At 34.2% G+C, this 12329-nt stretch overlaps 1 protein-coding gene across 1 annotated transcript; it reads right to left on the bottom strand.

Moving 5' to 3' along the window:
- Positions 1-7084: 7084 nt before the first annotated feature.
- On the bottom strand, positions 7085-11732 carry LOC136819621 (uncharacterized). Its single transcript, XM_067075863.1, has 2 exons — positions 11438-11732; positions 7085-7903 (listed from the first exon to the last, which is right to left on the bottom strand). Exons 1-2 carry the CDS (start codon positions 11469-11471, stop codon positions 7116-7118), a joined length of 822 nt encoding a protein of 273 aa, XP_066931964.1. The 5' UTR covers positions 11472-11732; the 3' UTR covers positions 7085-7115.
- Between the last annotated feature and the right edge of the window lie 597 nt (positions 11733-12329).

Raw genomic sequence — 12329 nt, 5'->3', positions numbered from 1 at the left:
GACAGACGGGGGTGTTCCGTTGAGGTTTGAAAAAATGGACCTTATGTGGGACTCGTTTTTTTGAAAATTTTGCCAAATTTTGAGGAAAGTGCATCACAGGCGGCACATCCCCGTGTCTCTTTTCAGCCAAAGCACCCTAGGACTTGGACTGTTTGCTTAAGCTAAGTTACACCTAATGGGGGGGAGTTTTCACTTTTACGGTATGACGGTATTGGGCCTTTTTACCACCGGTAAATCGGTATTACGAGAAAAAAACGACGGGATTACGGTATTTCATTTTCTACCGGTATCGGTAAATTGCCTGTTTTTTTGTCGGTATTTCGATATTCTTATCAATAAAAAACGGTATTTCGGTATAAAACTATTTACCTTTTAGTTTCTTTATGAGTTTCATGCAGAAAAATTTTCAAAAAAAGATAAGTCTATTCCGCTATTTAACCAGTAAAATTTTCTTGCTCGCTTCGCTCGCACAATCTCGGATGTCCTATTGACTTATTCTCATTGTCATTGTGAGGTTATTCAAAATAAGCAAAACTTTACGACATCTAAACAAATATTTTCGTTATTTATCTGCGGGCGCATTTTTTTAATGACAACACTTTTGTGATGCAAATACTGCATCCAACGAATGAGTCTAGATAAAGTTTTCTCCGTCAGCCCTAAATGATATGGTCGTCTCTCCGTATTCACTTATATTGCTACTGCAATACAATACACTGATACTGCAGTAACTTTGAGACAGTAAAGGCGGTATTTACTCCTTCAATAATTTGTAAAAGTAGGTTCTAAAAACATCTTGTGCAGCATCGAACGATTAAAAAATGATTCACATCATGATGCATATGATGCGTTTTCAGGCAATCTAGGCATTCTAAATTTTAAATTTTTTCTTGGGCGAAACTCTTGGAACGCCGCACTGGGTATGGCAGGTACGTCGCTTTGCCGTACCATATTTTTGCCAACAAATGTTTAGTGTTAAATAAAATCAAAAATTGTGTGACCAAACAAGGCATACTTGGCTAGCAATAGCGTATTAAGGCCGTTTTTTAATAAAAAAGGAGAGCGAAACTTGGCGAAAAATTTTCGCGCTCGCTTCGCTCGCGTTCTTATTTTTCACTTCTTTTCTTTCCTCCGATAGGGGGAGGGTTAAACTTTAGAATTCGCCTCCTCTAGTAGCACCACAAAACCACCTCTATGAAGCCTATGTGGACGTCTACCGCTTCTCTGACCATGATTGGCCCAAACCTCGATTTTAAATTAATTCTCAATATAAAAGATATCTTACGGGTCTGCGATGAAGAATTATTGGGGAAAGGCTTCATTTTGCATCTACCTCCCGTAACAAGCAAGTAGTTGGGCGCAGTAGACCTAAAATATTCCTTTATGAAAGCTCAAATACCTGTAAAAGAGGCCTTAAAAAGTCGACGATATCGAGAATAAGGTCACAAAACTAGCAAATAACTTTATATATTGGCAAAAATGTTTGGTATAAGAATAGGTCAATCTGTTTAAAAAGACCATAAAAAGGTTAAATTTAGCCCAATAAGGTCACAATCGTTTAACCAAAGATGTCAAAGCAAAATTGGTGCGTGAACGTGAAAAGTTTTTTTTTCGCGCGTGAATACGTGAATTGGCAAAGATTTGTGCGTGAATACCTGAATTGAGGCTTGACTGGGGGGCCTCATAAAGTACAAGACTTGTTTCTACACCCGGGGGGCACTGAGTTTGGTGGACTGACGGTATGTGCGGGCCAAAAATTGGCTTTTAAAATTGCACCCTTACAGTGCAGCAAAAATCAGTGAAAATCAAACCCTTAGAGTGCATTTTCCCCCCAAAAAATTTGTCAAAATTCTAGCATTTTCATCTAGATTTTCAAGAATTTTCTGAAATTTCTACCCTTACAGTGCATTTCTAGTTATTCCGACCTTTACAGTGCATTTTTAACATATTGGAAAAGGTACCCTTAGGACCCGCACATACCCATCGGTCCTTTTGCCCAGCTGCCCCCCTCCGGGTTTGTACAGTTTCAAATTTGTTACTACACAATAGATTTGATAGCTGAAAATTCATTTATCATTATTTTTGAAAAAAAAACATAAATATGATATCGGTATCGGTATTAGGCTTCCTTCACCGACAGTATTACGGTATTTGATCCAAAATTCTGTCGGTATGACGGTATTTAAGACCCCTGAAAACCCCCCCCCCCTAATGGGTCTAGAGGTAGAAATAATGACTACCCTAAAACTTTTCTGGGCTTTTCTGAACACAACGTAACTCTTTTACATCGGGAAAAAAAACAGGGAAAAAAGGTCATTTCGCCACGTTCTCGCTTCTTAGACTGTTACATCAAGGATTTTGAAAATAGGATTTAATTTGATTTGAAATTTCTATTTCAAAATCCTTGGTTTTATAAAAGATTCGCACGAGGGCGGGATTGTTCATTGGGCGGAACAGAATAAACGCCCATTTTCCTCTCTTTGTAGCCTGGGTTCATTTTTTTTTTCGCGCGTCAAATATTCAAAATCGAAAGTGTCAGTAGTGGTGAAGAAGTAAAGCTCGAATCTCATTGGCTATCCATTTTTTCAAAAATCCAGGCTATTTATTATCGAAGATTCAGGCTATTTAATTCCGTATTCTAATTCAAAGTTGATAAATTTCAAAATTCAAATCCAAATCTTGTGTTCTCCGTGTTCTTGTGTCCGCGATGGCAAAAATAAATTTTAAATAAAATGGTACTGAATCTTTAGGAGTTATCTAAAAAGTTAAAAAATTATTGTCAATCGACTTATAATTCTAACTTTTTATATATAAAAGAGTATGATAAATTAACTATTACATCACGATAACGATGTGTTAATTTTGGTATGGTTTGTATATAAATCTTATAAAATTGAAGTAAAAACAAAACATTTAGAAATGAGTTCAGAGTTTCTCAGATTTCTATGGTATGTGAGGTAAGTGAAATTATAGTATCTGGCGAAAAGCATAGGGTTGTTTTGAGAAGGTTGTATATAAATTGATATGAGGCTCTAGTGTTCGATATTTAAGATTGCAATTTGCAATCTAGTAGTATATTCTAAAAATGAGTACTGAAGAACCATGGACATTCAAATATGTTACAAGGCTTCAGTCATTTTGAAGTGGTCCATTAAGATATCATTGGTGCATAACTCATTTAGAAGGACGGGTGAGGAGAATGGTGTGGTAGGAGCGAATAATGTAAGTCTTACCGTCGGCAAAGTATGAAGTGTTGTTGGCCATCATGTCTTATTTATCAGTGGTTGTGGAGAAAAGGAGTCTCGTGGTATTTAGAAGCTGCTTTTCTAGTATGGGGTTTGGGTCCGATTTTGGTCTATTTGTATTCTTCCTTTTGTATTTTCTGTTATGGCACGCGTATATAAGCGAGGGGTCTGGATACGATTTTGGTGCGCTTTTGTTTTTATAGTAGTTTGTTGAATAGTAGTCAATCAGTGGGTTGTTGTATTGTTCTTCTTATTTGATAATGCTTTGAGCTATCAGTGGAATTAGTGGGGTTTCTTGTTTTGAGTTGGTTATGATTATGGCTTATTTAGTTTAGTTTATTTAGGTCGAGGGCTAATGTAGTGGATATATATTGTGGGTTTTATAATAGGGCGTTGTTGGTGGTTATTAGATTGGCATATTGAAGGTTTTGTGGTGGGGCGCCGTTGGTTAATTTGATTGACAGGTTGAGATTATGTGGTAGGGTGTTCTATAGTGCAATAGTTTAGTAATCAGTTGAATGTTATGTAATTGATTATTTGATTGACAGGTAGGGCGTTTGTTGGGGATTTTTTCATTTTTTAGTTATTTGACTGCTATTAGTAGCTATTCGATTGACATATTGGTGGTTATGGGGTAGAGTGTTTTTGTGGTGGTTATCTATTTATATTTTGATAGGGTATTTTGTTCGTTGGTGGTTATTTGGTCCGCAGGTTGAGTATTGTGTGGTCGTGTAGTAGCGAAAGTTAGGTTGTTTGTATATTTATGTGAAAGGTGTATGCTGGTTGTTGATCATGTGATTAAGATAATTTTCAGATTTAGCGTGTTTCAGATGAGGAAGCCCCATATTTTATTCAGGAGATGTGTGCTAATATATAATTATAGGGAGGAAATGGAAAGTATTGGTACTGTTGGTAGTAAGTTGAGGATTATATTGTTATTTCATATGCAATATTGACTATATACTAAATATCACTAATAAAGTTGTTTATTCTACAAAGCATGTTCTGGTCAGGTGTTGTCCGATATTTTTATGACGTTTATGTACAATGAATGGTTTATTAGGAAATATATCATGCAGTGAGGGGTCATTACGTATTAAGTGCCAGTGTCTGTTTAAGATATTTTTTATAAGATTTATGTTTTCATAGTATTCTACAATAAATGGTAGATTGTGTTTTTTGGATGAGATTCTTTTATGTCGAGTGATGTTGTTCTTTTGTGTAATTTTATTATGTAGACACTCATCTTGTGTTAAATGGGCAGTTTTATTAAAGATTTTTTTAATCAGGTGTAAGGGGTAACCTCTATTTATAAGTGTTTTTGTTAGGTCTTTCAGTTCTCTAGTGTAAATTTTGTTGTCCGTTGTTAGTGACCGGTAGCGTAGAGCTTGTGAATATATAATATTTTCTTTTGTATGTGTTGGGTGGTAGGAATTGTAATGAAGAAGTGGTTTAGAATCTGTAGGTTTTGTGTATACTTTGCTTTTGAATTTTCTTTTGTCAATGTAAATTGTAGTGTCAAGAAAGTTGATGCTTGTTTTGGAATGTTCAGAAGTAAATTTTATAGTTGGGTGTATTTGGTTAATGTGTGTTTCAAAATCCTGTAATTCATTTAAAGTGCCTTTCCAAAGGAGGAAAATGTCGTCTAGAAAACGATAGTATTGTAAAATATTTGATGTATAAGGGTCAATCAGAATGTGTTCTTCTTCAAATTTTCCAAGGAATAAGTTTGCATAGGCTGGTGCCATTCTGCTTCCCATTGCTGTGCCATATTTCTGTCTATATAAGATTTCTTGGAACAAGAAGTAGTTGTTTTCAAGTACAAATTTGAAGAGTGTTTTTAAGATTCTTTTGTTAGGTACGAATTTTGGGAGTTCTGTGCCAAACAGGTCAACGTAGTGTAGACATGCTTCAATTCCCTCGTCGTGTGGTATGTTTGTGTATAACGACTTTACGTCTATTGTGACAATATAATCAGTTTTATCTACTAGATGTTGGTTGGCCAATAGTTTAATTAGAAAGTCTTTGGTGTCCTTAATAAAGGATTTTATGTTTAATGTCAATGGCTGAATACATTTCGTGAGGAATTCTGATATATTTTCAGTCATTGAGTTGAAAGATGAAACGATAGGCCTTCCTGGGATCAGTGGTTTGTGTATCTTTGGTAATATATAAAATAAACTTATACGTGGTTGATCTGGTGGTATTAAAAAATCGTATACTTCTTTATCAATATGGTAATGGTAAAATATTGTTTCCAGGAAGGCTTCTATGTTTGTTTTTATGTCTTTAAGAGGGTTATCTTTTATTATTTCGTAGGAAGTAGTATCATTAAGGTGTGTCATAACTTTTTCTTTGTACATGGTTTTGGTTAAAACGACGATTGAACCTCCTTTATCAGCCTTTTTTATTTCTAATCTTCTGTTGTGGCTTAGGCGGTTTAATGTTTTCATTTCTTGTTTGTTTAGGTTTGCAGTTAGTTTTGATCTGGTTAGTGTATTGATACACCTATGTATGTCATGTGTAACATTTCGGAAATATGCCAAAAGTTTTTGGTTCTTTGGTTTTGGGGCTTGCCAGTTAGTCTTTCTCCTTAGGGTTTTGTTTTTGTGTTGGTTTTGGCTGAAAAAATATCGTACTGACATTTTGTTAAGAAAAGTTTTTAGTGCAATAGTGATGTGTTTTTTTATGTTGTAGGTATTAGGTGTTGGGACAAAAGTGAGTCCTTTTTTCAATAAGTCTAATTCAACTGTTCTTAAAGTCTGTCCAGATATAATTGGCAGTGGAAACAAGAATGCCTGTAACTTTTGACAGTCAAATATAATTATGGAAATTTTTTTTTGCTTGTTTTAGAGAATCAAGAGCGCTATATTTCAATGTATTTTTTGTTGAAAAATTCGCGATTCTTAACGGTTAAATTTGCGATTGCAAAAATTGAGCATTTTTTCTACTTATGCTATAACCTTCATTTTTACACCAGTGGTAGTTCAACCTTAGGTTAAGAAGTTTGTAAAATTTCAAGGCAAACAGAAAAGTCCTTCGGAAGATATGGGACCCGAAATACCCCTTGGTAGCACTTTTATGTGAAATATCAAATCTCCAACTTATTACTAAAAACGGGGGTTGTGTTATCTTTTTTTAACAGTGCAATTAAAAGTTGGAAAATGTTAAGTGTTGGTGCATTGGTATTATTCGTATCATTGATTATTTCGAAACGAAGTCACAGTATAATTGTTTTTATTGAAAAGATAAGCATGAACTTATATTGCCTTTGTTATTTTTAAGTCATTAAAGAACTTTGCTAATTCCCAAAACACTAAAGACAGTTTGGCTATGAGGTCATTAAAGAGATCGTAAAATCTTTTATGATCAAAAAACTGTTTTATCAATCATATCACTACCCCCGTTTTTAGTAATAAGTTGGAGATTTGATATTTCACAGAAAAGTGCTACCAAGGGGTATTTCGGGTCCCATATCTTACGAAGGACTTTTCTGTTTGCCTTGAAATTTTACAAACTTCTTAACCTAAGGTTGAACTACTACTGGTGTAAAAATGAACGTTATAGCATAAGTAGAAAAAAAGCTCAATTTTTTTAATCGCAAATTTGACCGCTAAAAATCGCGAATTTTTCAACCAAAAATACATTGAAATATAGCGCTCTTGACTCTCTAAAACAAGCAAAAAAAAATTTCCATAATTATATTTGACTGTCAAAAGTTACAGGCATTCTTGTTTCCACTGCCAATTATATCTGGACAGACTTTAGTTTTCGGGAAGTTACTATAGGTATTATTCAGTTTTGCGAGTTTTCTTTTAGAAGAGTATATGTATGAGCTATTTACATTATTTACATTATGTACATTATAAACTAGTTTTTTTGGAGTTTTTGTGGTCTTTGTCTTGGTCGGTATTCCTTGTTTCCGGTGTTTTCTAGTAGTCGTTGTTGCTTTTCTTTTCTTGGTCGATATTCCTTGTTTCCGGTGTTTTCTAGTAGTCGTTGTTGCTTTTCTTTTCTTGGTCGATATTCCTTGTTTTCGTTGTTTTCGTCACGGTTTCTCTTTCTAGTGTGGTACTCCTCGTGAGCAGCGTTGTTGAGGGCCTCAATGGTTGTTGGTTGTAGGTGTTGCTTGGCGTTTTTGCGTTTTGAGGTGTGATGGTTCCTCCAAAATTCATGGTGTTCAATGAGGATGTCCCTTGCGATGCTACCTGCCCTCAACAAGTTAGCATCCCACCTTCGTTTTAGTTCATCATTGAGAATTGAACGGGTGTTGATTGTGGGTTTACATCCATTGGGTACTTCTTGCTTTGTTTGCTTGTCTTTTAAAAAATTGAATTGTAGGGTGTGGTCGATGGTTTTGATGGCGTGGTGTTTGTATTTGTCTTTGTAGTCAGGTTGGTTCGTAATTGTTGGTTGTGGTCGTTTTGGAATTTTGAAAGAATTACGCTGTTTTAGTGATTTGTCAAAGTCATCATCGGAGTCGTTGGGCGAGGCTGCTGGTGTTGTTTCGTTTCGGTCTGTGTTGGGTTTGTTCAGTGGTGTTTTTTCGTTTCGATCGATAGGTTTTGTAAACGACAGTGGCGTTTTGTGTAGTGTCATTCCATGTCTGGTCATTCCGGGCGAGTTTTCTATTTGTTCCAGATCTTCCTGGTCGATATCTGGAGTTATGGAAAAAAGATGTAGAAATATTAATAAATTTGTAAATTTTGAATGTGTTAGTTTTAGTTATAGGAATGATTTAATATTAGTTATTTAAATATTAGAGTCTGGGTATGTGTTAAGTAGGTGGCATGTAAAGTAGGTAGGTAAACTTATGTGTAAGCTTTTAAGAGATTTTCCAAATAAGAGGTCAAATATATGTTGTAGATTCTTTTTATCAAATCATTAGTTATTGTGCTTATAAAATTATTGTGCTTATAAAAGTATTTCTTCGTGTGTTGCAGAAGAAGTGTATATGTATGTGTGTATATAATCTTTTTGCAGTTTAATCGAAGTTTTCATTTCGGTTCTTTATTATAAAGTGAAGCTATTTTGTGTTAGTTCATTATTTATGTATCTATTGTTATAGCTATGTTCGAGTTGTGGTAAGAATAGAAGTTTTATTTGTTCGTGTAATTTTTATATAATGTTCATAGTGAAGTCCAGTGTTTTATAGTTTCGGTCCGTTTTGTTCTCTTCTATGACTCTATTGTGTTAATTTTTGTGATTTCGCTGTGAAGGTTGTTATAATTATTTGCTCAAAAATATGTATTCCTTTGTGTTTAGAGAGTTTATTTGTTCAAAATTATATATTCTTTTGTGTTTCGAGAGTTTATACAAATAAGTCTTTTGATTATACTCTCGTTATTATTGGTGTTGAAATTTTGAGTTTTTTGAACATTGCTGTTTTTTGAACATTGCTGTTTTTTTGGTTTTATTGTATTATGCTTGAAGAAAAAGATTTTTCGTATGTTTATAATTTTTGAGGCCCGGAATTCCCGAGTTATTTTTTCCGAGTTAAAAAAACCGAGTTAAAAAAAACCCGAGTTATCCTGAGTTATGACGTCATTTTTGGAATTTAGTGACGTCATTTTTCATTTCATAACTCGGTTTATTTTGCTTCCTTTAACTTTCCGAGTTATTTTCCATTTTTTAACTCGGGAATTTTTGCTTCCTTTAACATTCCGAGTTATTTTCCATTTTTTAACTCGGGAATTTTTGCTTCCTTTAACTTTCCGAGTTATTTTCCATTTTTTAACTCGGGAATTTTTGCTTCCTTTAACTTTCCGAGTTATTTTTCATTTTTTAACTCGAGAATTTTTGCTTCCTTTAGCTTTCCGAGTTATTTTTGAATTTTTAACTCGGGAATTTTTGTTTCCTTTAGCTTTCCGAGTTATTTTTCTTCATAAAAAAAACACCAGTTTTAATCTTTTGATCCCATACCAACCTAAATCAAAGACATAACCATCCATTACCAACTAGAAAAACCTTAACTTGCTTAATAAAATGAATAATCAACAAACAAGTGAATAATTGAAAAGCAAGAACTTAAGTTAAAACCTGCTAGATAAACAAAGTGTAAGCCCTTCAAAAATATTACAGCATAAATAAAATCTCAAAAAATACAGCAGGTAAGTGATGAGATAAAGCTATTTCAAAATTCATATTTCCTCCCTATTTCATTAAAGAATACTGTAAGTGACATAACAAGATTCTCAGAAAAATTCACTGAGTCCTTCCCCCTTCGCGGTAAAAAAATTGAATGAATCACCAACGATTCTTGAATCAATCATTTCACAGACTATTCGTAGATTTTTATGAGAGATATTAAAAAATAAATAAATAAAACTGTCCAGAGTGCACACACTCACCAAATCAACTTACCGAAAAACATTGGAAAGTTTCCCGCACGCATGTGTGACCTTTGCAAAACATTCGAATTATGAATCGAATCTTTTTGTGTCATAAGGCTCTAATTAGACTTGCGGGTAAAAAACATTCCGGGGGTCAAATACGCTACTTTTTCAAAGTGGAAAGTCTTTAAATGTTGACCTGAAGGTATATTGTTATTCGAATGTTTACCCCCGTCTTTTTATAAAAATAATTCGAACATCAAACCCATTCTGCGCAATGTGAAGTGAAAGATACTGGAAAATTTTACTTAAGCAACGAGGAAACTGCTAGTCGAGTTTTTTGTCACTCGTTGTCACACGTACAAAGAATAAACGTAACGTAAGCGAATGAATGAACACCAAATTTTCGTGAGAAAATTTTTAGAAGCAGAAAAGTCGCCCTTGGCTTGGCACATCCCTGTGTTATTGAAAAACAATGGAGGGATCGTGTAAGACCCGTTCGGCTTTAAAGAAGCCCCGGGGATACTAGGGTTGCGAGCTGACGGGTATGTGCCGCAAAAATTGATGAAAAAACTGATTATTTCGGGATTTTGTGACCCTTATTGGAACTTTTGGCAGTTTTAACAAGCCAAAAAAAATGGAAAATAACTCAGAAAGCTACAGGAAGCAAAAATTCCCGAGTTAAAAATTCAAAAATAACTCGGAAAGCTAAAGGAAGAAAAAATTCCCGAGTTAAAAAATGAAAAATAACTCGGAAAGTTAAAGGAAGCAAAAATTCCCGAGTTAAAAAATGGAAAATAACTCGGAATGTTAGAGGAAGCAAAAATTCCCGAGTTAAAAAATGGAAAATAACTCGGAAAGTTAAAGGAAGCAAAAATTCCCGAGTTAAAAAATGGAAAATAACTCGGAAAGTTAAAGGAAGCAAAATAAACCGAGTTATGAAATGAAGAATGACGTCACTAAATTCCAAAAATGACGTCATAACTCGGGATAACTCGGGTTTTTTTTAACTCGGTTTTTTTAACTCGGAAAAAATAACTCGGGAATTCCGGGCCTCATAATTTTTTCGTGTAAAATGTGTTGGTAGTTTTATTTAACATTGAGAAAAAATGATTTGGAAGTATGTTTGGTTTTTATTATTATGGCATCAACCTTAAAAATATGAAGTAGTACGAGTTTTATTGTCGTTTTTTATTTATTGTTTGTTAAGTTCTACTGTTAATTTTCAGGTTTTTGGTTGTGGTGAGTTTTTACTTGTTATGTTTTTATCGATGAGTATAAAGTGCTACTCGTTTATACCCATGTTTTTAATTAATGTAACTGTCACTCTTTTATTTGTGATCTTCTGGTGTGGTGGGCAGAGATCTAAATCTTTAGGAGTTATCTAAAAAGTTAAAAAATTATTGTCAATCGACTTATAATTCTAACTTTTTATATATAAAAGAGTATGATAAATTAACTATTACATCACGATAACGATGTGTTAATTTTGGTATGGTTTGTATATAAATCTTATAAAATTGAAGTAAAAACAAAACATTTAGAAATGAGTTCAGAGTTTCTCAGATTTCTATGGTATGTGAGGTAAGTGAAATTATAGTATCTGGCGAAAAGCATAGGGTTGTTTTGAGAAGGTTGTATATAAATTGATATGAGGCTCTAGTGTTCGATATTTAAGATTGCAATTTGCAATCTAGTAGTATATTCTAAAAATGAGTACTGAAGAACCATGGACATTCAAATATGTTACAAGGCTTCAGTCATTTTGAAGTGGTCCATTAAGATATCATTGGTGCATAACTCATTTAGAAGGACGGGTGAGGAGAATGGTGTGGTAGGAGCGAATAATGTAAGTCTTACCGTCGGCAAAGTATGAAGTGTTGTTGGCCATCATGTCTTATCTTATCAGTGGTTGTGGAGAAAAGGAGTCTCGTGGTATTTAGAAGCTGCTTTTCTAGTATGGGGTTTGGGTCCGATTTTGGTCTATTTGTATTCTTCCTTTTGTATTTTCTGTTATGGCACGCGTATATAAGCGAGGGGTCTGGATACGATTTTGGTGCGCTTTTGTTTTTATAGTAGTTTGTTGAATAGTAGTCAATCAGTGGGTTGTTGTATTGTTCTTCTTATTTGATAATGCTTTGAGCTATCAGTGGAATTAGTGGGGTTTCTTGTTTTGAGTTGGTTATGATTATGGGCTTTATTTAGTTTAGTTTATTTAGGTCGAGGGCTAATGTAGTGGATATATATTGTGGGTTTTATAATAGGGCGTTGTTGGTGGTTATTAGATTGGCATATTGAAGGTTTTGTGGTGGGGCGCCGTTGGTTAATTTGATTGACAGGTTGAGATTATGTGGTAGGGTGTTCTATAGTGCAATTGTTTAGTAATCAGTTGAATGTTATGTAATTGATTATTTGATTGACAGGTAGGGCGTTTGTTGGGGATTTTTTCATTTTTTAGTTATTTGACTGCTATTAGTAGCTATTCGATTGACATATTGGTGGTTATGGGGTAGAGTGTTTTTGTGGTGGTTATCTATTTATATTTTGATAGGGTATTTTGTTCGTTGGTGGTTATTTGGTCCGCAGGTTGAGTATTGTGTGGTCGTGTAGTAGCGAAAGTTAGGTTGTTTGTATATTTATGTGAAAGGTGTATGCTGGTTGTTGATCATGTGATTAAGATAATTTTCAGATTTAGCGTGTTTCAGATGAGGAAGCCCCATATTTTATTCAGGAGATGTGTGCTAATATATAA

This window comes from Clytia hemisphaerica, unplaced genomic scaffold, assembly GCF_902728285.1.
Source record: "Clytia hemisphaerica strain Z4C2 unplaced genomic scaffold, Clytia hemisphaerica genome assembly, whole genome shotgun sequence".
Taxonomy (NCBI): Eukaryota; Metazoa; Cnidaria; class Hydrozoa; order Leptothecata; family Clytiidae; genus Clytia; species Clytia hemisphaerica.
This window is presented reverse-complemented; position numbering and strand designations above follow the sequence as displayed.

Coding starts and splice junctions, on each gene's coding strand:
- LOC136819621 (XM_067075863.1), bottom strand. CDS start 11,471: ATGATGGCCAACAACACTTCATACTTTGCCGACG. Junction 7,904..11,437: donor CACTTCATACTTTGCCGACG/GTAAGACTTACA, acceptor CCATAACTCCAG/ATATCGACCAGGAAGATCTG.